The sequence below is a fragment of the Pongo abelii genome, chromosome 1 (assembly GCF_028885655.2).
Source record: "Pongo abelii isolate AG06213 chromosome 1, NHGRI_mPonAbe1-v2.0_pri, whole genome shotgun sequence".
Lineage (NCBI taxonomy): Eukaryota > Metazoa > Chordata > Mammalia > Primates > Hominidae > Pongo > Pongo abelii.
In genome coordinates this window covers 192319647-192333041 of record NC_071985.2, presented here as the reverse complement: position 1 = coordinate 192333041, position 13395 = coordinate 192319647, and the positions used below count along the sequence as shown (strand labels likewise).

The window sequence follows — 13395 nt, the reverse complement described above, 5'->3', positions numbered from 1 at the left end:
TCCAATCATAGCAAGCTCAATAGTAAAGAAACAGAAAAAAAGTGTAAGTTTTTGAAGGCAGTATATAATTGGGTTTTGCTTTTTATCCAATGTGCCAATTTCCGCTTTTTAACATTTAAACCATTTACATTTGATTATTGATATAGCTGGGTTTAAATAAAACATTTTGCTATTTTTTTCCCATTATTCTAGTGGTTGCATTAGAGTTTACAGTACAAACATCTTTAACTTACCAGTCTATCTTATCAAGTAAGATAATACTACTTCATGCATGACAACCTTGTAATAGTATACTTAAGATTCCTCCCTTCCTGCCTTTGTGCTACTCTTATCATACATTTTACTTATATATGTTATCATCTTCACAATATACGGTTATTATTATTGTCTACACAATTATCTTTTACACAGATTTAAATAAGAAAACACCTTATATATCTACCCTTATAATGACAATTTCCAGTGACCTTCATTTCTTTGTATAGATCTGTTATTTCATTTGATACCATTTTCTTTCTGCTTGATGAACCTCCTTTAACATTTCTTGAGGTGTGAGTCTGTGAGTGATGAATTCCTTCAGCTTTTGTAAATCTGAAAATATCTTTATTTCACCTTTGTGTTTGAAAGACATTTTTGCTGGCTGCAGTAGTCCAGGTTGACAGGTTTTTTTTTTTTCTTTTAGTACTTTCAAGGTGTTGCTCAATTTTGTTCTTGCTTATATTGTTTCTGACAAGAAATATAATTCTTACATTAGTTATCCTATATATAAAGTGTCTTTTTTCTCTGGCTGCTGTTGAGTTTTCTCTATCAATGGTTTTGTGCAATTTGATTATGATATGCCTCAGAGTAGTTTTCTTCTTATTATTTTTGGGATTCCTTGAATTTCTTGATTCTGTGGACTTATAGTTTTATTTTATTTATTTATTTATTTACTTATTTATTTTGAGACAGAGTCTCGCTCTGTCGCCCAGGCTGCAGTGCAGTGGCACGATCTCAGCTCACTGCAAGCTCCGCCTCCTGGGTTCATAAAATTCTCCTGCTTCAGCCTCCCCAGTAGCTGGGACTACAGGCGCCCATCACCATGCCCGGCTAATTTTTTTGTATTTTTAGTAGAGATGGAGTTTCACCATGTTAGCCAGGATGGTCTTAATCTCCTGACCTCACGATCCGCCCACCTCAGCCTCCTAAAGTGCTGGGATTACAGGCCTGAGACACCGTGCCCGGCTGTTATTTTTAATTTTGGAAAAATTTTAGCCATTATTTCTTCAAATACTTTTTCTATCCCCCATCACTTCTCTCCTCTGGGGACTCCAATTATACATCTATTTGGTCACTTGAAGTTATCCCATAGTTCACTGGTACTCTTCTCATTTTTTCTAAATTCCTTTTTCTCTTTGTGTTTCATTTTGAATAGTTTCTATTGTTATGTTTTCAAGTTTACTAATTTCTTCTGGCATTAATCCAATCTAGTGTATTTTTCATTTCCCACATAGGAGCCCAGTGAGTCTTTTTAATATCTTCCATGTCTCTGCTTAATATCTGAATATAACAAATATATTAAAATAATTATTTTAATGTGTTTGTCTGCTATTCTATGATCTGTGTAGAGTCTGAGTCAGTTTCAATCAATTATTCTCTAGATTATTGGTTGCATTTTCCTGCCTCTTTGCATGCCTGGCAGTCTTTGATTGAAAGTTAGATCTGGTGAATTTTACCTGTTGGGTACTGGATATTCTTGCATTCCTATAAATCTTCTTGGGCTTTGTTCCTCGATGCAGTTAAGTTATTTGTAAAATAGTTTGATCCTCTTGAGTTTTACCTATATGATTTGTCAGGCTGGACTGAAGCAATACTCAGGCTAAGGTTAATTATTTTCCAATATAAGCAATACCTTCCTGAGTATTATACCCAGTGCCCAATCAATCATGAGATGTTCTAGTCTAGCTGGTGAAATCAGGAACTATTCTCAGCCCTGTGTGAGTTCTATTCCTTTGAATCCTTTCAGATAGTTTTTTCCTTTGGCCTTAGGTAGTTTTCTCATATGCATGTATAAAATGGTAGTCTTTTCCTGAACCCTCTGAAGATCACTGTGGTTTTCTTTGTGTGCAGCTTTCTCCTCTCTGACACTCTGTCCTATAAATTCTAGCCACCTTGGTTTCTCTGGACTCACATTTTTTTTTTCTTCCACTTCCTCCAATTAGGGAGTCTGCTGGGCTCAACATGAGTTCCCTTTCCCTGGGCCATGGTCTGGAAACTGTTAAGACAGTAAGCTAGAAAATCACAGAGGCAGCTCAACTCATTTGTTTTCTCTCTCTCAGAGATCACTGTTTGGTTGCTTGATTTTTAGTGACTTAAAAACCATTGTTGGCTGGGCCCGGTAGCTCACACCTGTAATCCCACCACTTTGGGAGGCCAAGGTGGGTGGATCACCTGAAATCAGGAGCTGGAGACCAGCCTGGCCAACATAATGAGACCCTGTCTCTACTAAAAGTACAAAAATTAGCCAGGCATGTTGGTGTGCTCCTGTAGTCCCAGCTACTCGGGAGGCTGAGGCAGGAGAATCACCTGAAGCCAGGAGGCAGAAGTTGCAGTGAGCCAAGATCAAGACACCGCACTCCAGCCTGGGTGACAGAGCGAGACTCTGTCTCAAAACAAAACAAAACAAACCATTATTAACATATGTTGTCTTTTTAAAAAAATTGTTTCAGGTGGAAGTATAAATTCAGTCCCTTTCATTTCAAATGAGCAGAAGTCCTGAATTTGTATTCTACGTAGAAAACAGACAAAATTCTATGGCCGGGCATGGTGGCTCATGCTTCTAATCCCAGCACTTTGGGAGGCCGAGGCGGGCGGATCATGAGGTCAGGGGATCGAGACCATCCTGGCTAACACGGTGAAACCCCGTCTCTATTAAAAATACAAAAAATTAGCCGGGCATGGTGGCAGGTGCCTGTAGTCCCAGCTACTCGGGAGGCTGAGGCAGAAGAATGGTATGAACCTGGGAGGTGGAGCTTGCATTGAGCCGAGATCGTGCCACTGCACTCCAGTCTGGGCGACAGAGCGAGACTCCATCTCAAAAAAAGAAAACAGACAAAATTCAAACTCAACCTGAAATATTGACAGTTTGAGGAAATAACCCTTGAGTACTAAAGGAAAGGACTGTAGGTAACTTCCTGATGTTTAACTTTGTTTAGCACCAAACACTTCTTTGCTTATCAGCCATATCAAACACCGACACAGTCAATACCATCTGTGCATTGTCTGGGTTACTTAATCCTTCTGGGAAACTCTGGATGACCTCTGATGAGCTCCTGAAATGCTTCACAGTGGGACTCAGTGTCAACATTCTTGTAGAAAGATAAGATTGTGACAGGAGTGCTGAGTACAGAGAAAGAAATACTGCTCCATTTTCAACAATGTCTACGGACTATAACTCTCTTTCCTGTCTGAATTAAGAGCTCTAGTAAAAATTAGCAGTTGTTTTCAGTAACACAGAATATCCTCAAGGAGGTAAAGAAGGAGGCAAGGGTGTTACTTGGGATGAAGGTGGAAAGAATGTCTACTGCCAAAACTCACAGTGACCAAATTTCACTTCTTGAGCTGTGTTCTTCCCATAGAAGTTTATTCTGGGGCCCTCAGGTAAGAAGCCCAAGGGCTTCCACCTCCTGTTTTGACTGTCTAAAAACCATAAAAAAATGACTTATCTTCCACCGACTAAAGATGTTGAAAATCAATTACCTGCTTGAAGCAATGGACAGGCGCTGGGACTGAACATGTTTCTTTTAGGTATTTGTCCCAGGTAAAATGACCTGTAAAGGAAATAGAAATCTATATCACAGTCAACTTCCTAAAAAAAATGTTTTCAGGGCATAATCTACACTAAACAGTAAGCTATTTGTAGACTGGTTTTGAGCGTAAAAAACATATTTTTTTTTTCCTGTTTGAGCTCAAAGGAGTATTAAGGGGAAGAATCTAAGTGACCTGAGCAGATGTTTTAGATTCATGTTTTAAAATAATGGTCTAAAGATGGCTTAGGGTGTTCTTTATGTTCATTCCTAAAGTGATCCAAAATGCCAAAGCAAGATATACTAGTACTTCAAAGAAGTGACCAGGAAGCTCATGGAAAACAGAATAGAAGAGGCAGAAAGTGGGTGGGGAGATTCCTTTTGAACAATCTGACTCTTGGAAAGGTCCCTCACCGCTGTCAAGTGGCAGCTTTTAACAACCAATATGGTTGGATTCCAGCATCTCAGCTCAGGAAGAATGAAGAAAAGGCTGTCTAGAGACAAGGGGCGAGATGATTTGAGGGGAGGGGAAGCCAGATGAGTGAGATTATAGTTGAATCCTCACTCTAAAAACTGGCTCTCTCTCACCTACCTCCGCTGCACCCCCATCTTAGCCACCACTGTGTTGCTCTGGGGTGCAAAGTGACAAAGATCTGTTAATTTAGAGCAAAGTAGGACCTGGGAAGCATGTCTGATGATAGTAAATAAGAACAAGCTGGGGAGTCTGTAGAATCTTTTAGCCTTTTGAACTGGCCTTACAGCCTCTAAAAGTTTGAAGAACACTGTCCTAGATAAACAATCTTCAAGGTGACACTGTGCTGGGGGAAGGGAAAACATCTTAAGGCAGGACATTAGATACAGATCTCATTGGATCACTAAAGATTATCAAATTCTTTATTTAAAGGTTAAACCAATTACCAGTCTCCCCCTAATACCCACCTAGAGGTGACCCCATGATGGAGCAGGGAAGGTCCCAGAGAATCTCACAAGCTAAAACACTGTAGCAAACCAGCATTTCTTGAAGTTTCCTCTGTAGTGGAGCAGCACAGAGCCCCTTTGGGCCATGCAAAAAGCACTAGATGCTGGGAATAAAAATGAGTCACTGAATGATGAAATCTAAATCACTCCAAAGATGATGCCAAGACTTTACACTCTATTTATTTTATAGCTTCTGTTTTATAACTGGTTCCTTTCCCACTACCCTTAACTAAGCCAAATAGATTTGGCCAGAAATCACAGTCAGTTCTGAACTATTTCATGAACTGGCTGATGATTAATCATCATGACTAGACAGTTAGTCCATAGGGCAAATGAGATGACTATTTTCTGAAGTCAAGGTTTAAAGGCGTTATCAGAATTTAATGAAGAGTTTGCTTCTAGTTGACAGGGCCCTAAAGCAAGGACTGAATACATTTCATCACTGTTTGCTGTTAGAAAAATAAAACATTACAATTTATTATTCCATCCTTACAAATGAAAGATTAAATCAAATAGTAAGTTTTGGATTTCCCTGGATTGAGACTCTTCAACTCTTGCATCTAGAGCAGCACTGTCCAATAAAACTTTCTGTGCTGACTAAAATGTTCTGTATCTGTGCTAGGCAATAAGGTAGCCACTAGCCACATAACTATTGGACGCTTGAAATGTGGGTAGCGTAAGAAACTAAATTTTTTAAATTTTAATTAACTTAAATTTAAGTCCCCACACGTAGCTAATAGTTACTGTATTAGGAAGCACAGATCAAGAGTTTTGGTCAGTCCTGGGTAACTGCTTATATTAGCTTAAGTTCTGACTAAAAGCACCCAAGAGACTTTGGTCTTAAGAATAATGGTAGCATCAGGGGTACCACAACAATTACGGTATTAATTACAGTTCTCCATTATACATATCAACCATGGTAATCAATCCCTATTCTGTAATGTACACAGGCTAGAAACCTCAGCCCTTTTACCACTTAGGAAACACTCTATCACTAACTGGATGAAAAGGAACCTCTGTTTAAAGTAGTTCACCCACTGTGATGGCTGACTGGCTTGAAGCATACCTAGATGGTATTTTCCTTTTATTTGACTTCTTGGGCTACCTAAGGCTTAGTTCCTTATTATCAGGTGAATTGCAAAATAAGATAATTTTTATGACTTAGTAAGAATGTTTGGACACCTATCGTAATGCCCATGATGAAGCCAGACATAATATTCTGCCATATCTCCAAGCATTAAAGTAACCACAAAAGAAGTAGGACAGGCACCAAGGTATAGATCCAGAGTTAGCAAGCTTTCTGTTAAGGACAATATAATAAAAATTTTATGCTTTCTAGGCCATACAGTCTATGTCATAGCTACTCAGCTCCACCACTCCAGTGTGAAAGCAGCCACAGACAATATGTGTGCATAAATTAGCATGGCTGTTCCACTCAAACTTTATTTACACAAACAGGCAGAGGGCTGGATTTGACCTCCCAATAGTAGTTTGCCAGACCTCTGGTATAAATCATTGACTCTCAAGTGATACTTATAGTCTCATTTCTTTAAACAAAGTTCTGGGCTTCACCTTCAGAAGTTCTCATTCAGTAGGCTCCAAGTGTGGCCTGAGAATATGTATTTTCCAAGGCTCCCTAGGTAATTTGGATTAACATCTGTGACTAATAACTACTACTAGTGTAGTTTAAATAATGTAATATTGGGAGTCTGAAGATGCTGGTAAAAGTCTTGTTTCTACAGCTAACTATCTTGGGTAAATTACTTAATCCTTCCAAGCCTCAGTTTACTCATCTGAAAGATGAAGACAATATCTGTCTTACAAGACTGTATATAGATTCTTCACTCAATAAATATTTAAACTTCTCCAAGTACAAAGAACTGTGTTAAATGTTAGGGGAACAAGGTAGGACATGATTTCTCAATTCATGGAGCTTTCGGTCTAGAGATAAACAGAGACATTAATAAACATAACACAAATAATCTGTTATGATAATGATAAATTAAAGTTAACAAGGTAGTACAGGTTGTCTTGAGAATGCAGAACATGAAAATCTCATTCATGCTTGGGCTCAGAGATTATTGCGAAGATTAATATTATTAACTAACATAGGTATAATGTTTTATAATTTAAACATATATAATTTGAGTGTTTTCAATTATTCCAACATTATAATTCAAAATATTCAAACAGTATAATTTGAATGTTTTCAATTATTCATTCAACAGATATTTATTAACTATCCTCTATGTGCCAGGCAATATGACAGGGGTCCCTGCCCTCATTTACATGCTGGTATATGATGAGATACAACTAACACATAAACAATAAATAAACAAGGCATAAGTGAAAAGAACTTGAAGGGAATAAAATGAGGTGATGTGATAGAGACTGGGAGCTATCTTAGTAAAGTTATGGACAGATACTCTTCAGAGGAAATGTCTAAGCTAAGACTTTACAGATGAGAAAATGTCAGCCATCTGATTTACTAAATAATGCTTATAAAAGTGTTTTTATAAACTCTGATGCATACCACGTGATAGTTACATTTATTATTAAAAAAGAAAAAAGGTACCTGCCCTAAAGGGACTTAAAAATGGCATTAAAGTACCTTGGTCCATAAAATATGGGCATAAGAGGTCACCTAGTTAAATGCATGAATCACCTTCTCTAATATTCATTCATTCAGCAAATATTTACTAAATACCTAGTATATGTTAAGCCTGGTTCTAGGCACTGGTGATATATAGCAAAATACAATACAGCCAAAGTTTGCCCACATGGAGCTTACATTTTAAGGGGAAAGAGAGACAATAAAAAAACAAACAAACAAACAAAGATACAAATATGTCAGCTGGTCCAGAGGGTAACAGAGACACCAGATTAATTATACAATTCCTGGCTATTTTGAAATTTAAAAAAATAAAAGTAAGAGGTAAAGAAGGTGTGCTATTTTAGCCAGGGCAGTCAAAAAAGACATCTTGATAAGGTGATATAAAAGCTGACATTTGGGCCGGGCGCAGTGGCTCACTCCTGTAATCCCAGCACTTTGGGAGGCCGAGGCGGGCAGATCACCTGAGGTCAGGAGTTCAAGACCAGCCTGGCCAACATGATGAAACCTCGTCTCTACTAAAAGAAATACAAAAATTAGCTGGGCGTGGTGGCAGGAACCTATAATCCCAGCTACTTGGGAGGCTAAGGCAGGAGAACTGCTTGAACCCGGGAGGTGGAGGTTGCAATGAGCTGAGATCGCACCACTGCACTCTAGCCTAGGCGACAGAGTGAGACTCCATCTCAAAAAAGAAAAAAAAAAAAAAGCTGAGATTTGAATGGTCCTTCCAGCCTCTGCTTAAATACTTCCAGTCATGGGACACTCATCATTTAGCTATTTAGCTATTACTCAACAGTACAAATGGACAGACCGCTCTTTATAGTCAGCCAACATCTGCCTTCTAACCTCTACTGGTCCTAGATATATCTAATCTCTATGTCCCAAATCCCTCGACTGCTCCTAATTTGACAGGCTGGCTACTCATGTCTGGCTACTGTTCTGGCCACATTCCTTTACAAGAACTCTACTTTGTTCAACCTAAATGTGAACCCAAATTCTTAAAAATAATTAAGGATAATCAACGTCTTTAGATCAGAAATTCCACTCCACTATTACCGTATAAATAGTGTTCCATGCACCAAAGTTTAAATAACAATATATTTGTTAAACGCCACTGATGGTAATTTAAGTGTCTTTATTTTATTTTTCTTGAGATGGGGTCTCGCTTTGAGTCAGTGTCAGGCTGGAGTACAGTGGTGTGAACACAGCTAATTGCAGCCTTGACCTCCTGGGCTCAAGCGATCCTCTCATCTCAGCCTCCCTAGTAGCTGGGACTACAGGTGTGTGCCACCATGCCTAGCTAATTTTTGTATTTTTTGTAGATACAGGGCTATGCCAAGTTGCCCAGGCTGTTCTCGAACTCCTGAGCTCAAGCGATCTACCTGCCTCGGCCTCCCAAAGTGCTGGCATTACAGGCATGAGCCACAGATTTGGGATTTGTCCTAAGGGTGGGATTAATGGACAAAGAGCATGCATAGTTTAGATTTTGATACAACATATATATTGCTGAAATATCCTCTAGAAAGAACATACTGATTTTTCTTCTTAGAGACAGGGTTTCCCTATGGTGCCCAGGCTAGTTGCAAACTCCTAGGCTTGTCATCTTCCTGCCTTGGACTCCCAAAGTGCTGGGATTACAAGTATAAGCCAACCATTTTTTTTTTTTTTTTTTTTTTTTTTGAGACAAAGCCTCACTCAGATACCCAGGATGGAGTGTGGTGGCACAATCATATCTCACTGTAACCCCGATCTGGACTCAAGCAACCCTCCCCGCTCAGTCTCCAGAGTAGCCGGGACTACAGGTGTGCACCACCATGCTTGGCTAATTCTCTTCTTTTTAGTAGAGACAAGGTCTCACTATATTGCCCAGACTCACTTTCTATTCCTACCAAAAGTACACAGGTGTGTTTACCACATATTTGCTAAAACTGTGTTTTAACAATTTCCATAATTTTGACAAATCTTATCAGTGAAAAAATAAAATACTATTATAATTTTATTTGCAATTCTTTGATTACTAATAAAGTCAAAGATCTCTTTAGGCTTATCAGCCAGTCTGTATTTTATTTAGCCATTTTTCTGCTGAGATATTCTTTTGTTTTCTCATAGATTCTAGGAGTTCTTTGTAGACTAAGGAAAAGTCACTAGAAGAATTTTTACTTAATAGAAATAAAGCATCTAGAGAAAGTGTTCTTTTCACTATACCACAGGTCCCTCTGAAAAGACACAGACTTTCAGGCAACAGAAAGAGAGGCTTAGATAAGGAAGAGATATCAGACGTGTTTTCGAAGGTCCAAGCAGATATCCTGGTATGAGAAAGGTCTGGATGTGGGAGGCTTCACAGATGTAGAATCATAATATTCAAGCTACAAAGGACCTTAGTGTTTCCTAAAACTCATGGCTTTCTTGGTCCCATATCTTTGCCCATGTTACTCACACTCAGTGACTAAAGCTCAGCAAAAATTTTACATTTTCTGTCAGAAGGCTTTGCAGAAAAAGGCTGGACAAATTCTACCATTTCCCTATCTCCTATAACATCCTGTTCACATCATATCACCATAATTATTTATGTAAGCTCTTTATGGATGGGGGCTTATATTCATTTTAAAAATCTTTACTGTTTAACACAGTGCCTGAAATTTAATAGAAGCTCAATATGAGTTTCTGAGTGAATGAAAAGAAGCACACAAATAATATTCCTATTCTTTCTTGGACTAATAAAATAATACCTAGGATATAGTTCTGAAAACTATACTTTGAGAGAGAGCAAATCTGAGTTTAAATGATTACCTAGTGATGGTAAACAGACCCAAAACCATGTCACCTGAGGACCAGGTGAAGGAACAGGAACATGAACAATTAGCATGAGTAAAAAAGTGAAGTCTCAGAGCCATTCCCCATCCATCCAACAAATATTTATAGTGTGTGTCAAAGCACTGTACTGAGTGCTGGACATATAACTGTGATCAAAATATCATCCTTAACCTCACAGAGCTTCAGTCTAGTGACAGACACAGAATCTAGTGAGGGACAGAGACTAAACAGTCACCACTAAGATAATGTGATAAGTGCTACACTGGAGAGACAGAGGGTGCTACAGGAGCACCCAGAGTGCTTGTGGAAACTTACCAAAGGAAGAAAGCTCTAGGCTTCTAAGCTAAAGTATAAAAGGATAAGCAGGAGTCAAAGAAAAAGGAAACACTTTTTGTTTGTTTCAGACAGAAAGAAAGGCATTATAAAGGCCCAGACATGAGAAAAAGCAGTTCTAAACGCAGATCTTTTGGTATGGCTGCTGGGTGGAGTTTAAAGAAAAAGTAGTTTAGAAAAAGGTTACAGATAAAGGCAGTGTTCAGTCATTAGCGAGCCAAATATACTGTATTACTGAGAAGAGGAAGCCTTCAAGCGTTTGGGGTGAAGTCATTCTGGCTGTAGTGTAAAGAATGGGCGGGAGGGTGATAGGGCTGGAGGCAAAAAAGACTAGTTAGGAAGCTGTTTTAATAATCTAGGTGTGAGATTCAACTATGAAAGTGGCAGAGTGGCAATGAGAAGGCAGTCCCTAGAGCTTCTTTCTAAAAATCAGGGCCAGTAAGTGAAAAATAGGCTAACTCTGTTTCATATGGCCAGAAAGTCAGAGGGATGACTAACAGAAATTACAAAAAGAAGCAAATTTTTGACCAATAAATATGTCTAAATATGAAATGAATTACCTGAGGAGGTTCTAAGTCCTCAAAAACTGGAGGAGTTCAAGATAAGACATTTTACAAAAAATTCAAAATGTTGAGTTTTAAATGCTGGGCAAGGGTAGATTATTTTATGGTCTTTTCCAACTTTGAGATTCCACAGATCTACTGAATTTTATTTCAGTTTGCTATTTGGAGCTGCTCCTTATGCTAGATGGTAAAAATGAAATATGCAGGATTAACTTACATCAGAGGATATGCCTATGCAACCAATGCTCTAGGAAAAATACACTTTCAAATTTTAACATCTTTTAGTAACTGATATACTCTATGTTAAATTGAGTACCCACATTTCACAACTCCCCATCAACAGTTTACAATATGCCTTAAGCTGTCACTGAGCTACAATTGTTATTATCATTCATATTAGCGACAAAACCAAAAACAACAGCAGCTATCACTGTCTTCCATTTGCCTGTACCATGCCAGACTACGTCCATTATCTCCTGTGTTCATTATAACCTGCAAAGTAGGTTTTATTCCCATTTTAAAGATGAGGAAATAGGCTTAGAAAGATTAAGTAATTTGCCTGAAGTCACAAAACTGGTAAGTGGGAATAGGAATTTGAACCTTGGTTCAAATTGCCTGACTCCTATGTCCATGTTTTTTCTACCACACATCAGTACCTTAAAAATCTTGAGGAAAGTTTTAAAGAATAATAAAAAATAACTATCATTTATCAAGTGCCAGGCACCTTTACCTGCATTATTTCATTTCATTCATTTCTTCAGCTCACATTCATAGAATGCTTCACTTCAAAGAATGTCAGAAGATTTGACTTAGAGTAAAGTCTGAGTATAGCCGCTGAACAGAATGAAAATCATAATAATCCTCCAAAGTTGAAAAGTATTTGAGAGTTTTTAAGATGTTTTCACATCCATTAGCTCATGTAATCTTCTTTACAACCCTGTGAAGTAGGCAGAATGGGATTATTATCCCCATTTTACAAATAAGAAAACTAAGGATCAGAGTCACAAAGTTACTAAGTGGCAGAACTGGCTCTCAAAAAGACTAGGAGTTCTGACTCCTAGTCTAGTGTTCTACTACTTCATGTTATCTTCTGTGTCATTGGGCAATGGAAAGTAATATGTTGCAGGAAAGAAAGGCAAGAGGAGGCAAATAGACAATGATAATAATAGAGCTAAATAAATATCAAGTTGTAACAAAATATATCAAAATATTTGAACAAAAATTGATACAGGTATCTGGATATCAAAATCTGTGTAACATATAAAAGGATTTTAAAGGATTCTAAGATGTTAAGACTGATGTTTATGCAGGAACTCTGATTGAGAAGTATTAGAACTAGTTTTATCACTCAAATCTTAGTCCTGAAGTACACTAACCAGGGAGGAAAACCAAATGCAATTATCGGTCTGACTTCTTACTTGATAATATTTTAGTATTTCAGTTTTTATTTGTGAATAAAGTTAGAAAATGTTTAGGTTTAGTTTCAGTTCAATTTATCTTACAAGTAATTTTTTGGGGGAAAAATCCCACCAAACACTGATTTATGGATGGCAGGGGTTTGTTTTAGTTCTGGATTCAGTAAATTAAGATGCTACTTCCAGTTTGGTTCAGTTCCTGTTCTCCCCTATACCCTATGTAATTAACCACCTTCCCTCCCTTCTTGTTAGCTTGGTCTGTGGCCTACTGATAAGCAGGACTTGATGTGACAGCTGAGATGAAGTACATGGGATAATTAGGCAGACAAGAGCACAGGATTCACTGGTTTCTGAGACAGAGACACATGGAATTCTTTTCCTCGTTGGTTAAAACTGGTTATAATCGAATCCCTGGTTTACCAATTCCCCTTATTTAACAGAAACACAAGAAAAATAGCTTACCTAGCTCCAGGATGTCAGCAGCTTCTAGTAAAGAAAAAAATGTTGGAGCATAAGTCATTAAGACAAACATACCAACATGATGGAAGGTGAAATTCTGGGGTAAAATAGGAAATTGAGTATTTCTCTAGTTCAGTTATCTTATCCTAAAAGACACTGAGATTCCTAGTAGTCATTGTGGAAGCACACCACCCAGTTTTGCCTATTCCCAAGCCTAAACTTATACAAACTATAGAAAACCAGAGAGGCTAAGCAACTGTGCCTAAAACTATGAAGCTAATTTGGGATTACCTATACTCAGAATCTAGGTTTCCTATTTCCAGCTAAAACAAAGTATACTGCTTATGACCAATACCTCTGTAAACTGCAATATTTGCTTCTGATATAACAAGTGAGTTATTTGTAAACTCAGACCTCTAACAACAAAGGTTTTATGG

The 13395-nt window shown here is 38.0% G+C and overlaps 1 protein-coding gene across 23 annotated transcripts in view; it reads right to left on the bottom strand.

Annotated features, from left to right (window-relative positions):
• The window catches only part of SCMH1 (Scm polycomb group protein homolog 1), a 243372-nt gene that overhangs the window by 150404 nt on the left and 79573 nt on the right, over positions 1-13395 (bottom strand). For 15 of the 23 annotated variants that reach the window (XR_010136117.1, XM_063713085.1, XM_063713120.1 and 12 more), the window contains 2 exons: positions 12962-12985; positions 3739-3809 (listed from right to left, as the gene is read on the bottom strand). Coding sequence is in view for 11 of the 23 variants with exons in the window: in XM_054537259.2 (XP_054393234.1) it covers positions 3739-3809; positions 12962-12985 (95 nt within the window). In the remaining 12 variants the exon portion in view is untranslated. Of the gene's footprint in view, positions 1-3738; positions 3810-4724; positions 4868-11081; positions 11265-11814; positions 12022-12961; positions 12986-13395 lie in introns of those variants that run through there. The other 8 variants (XM_024254591.3, XM_054537306.2, XM_054537275.2 and 5 more) reach the window with 7 other exon arrangements.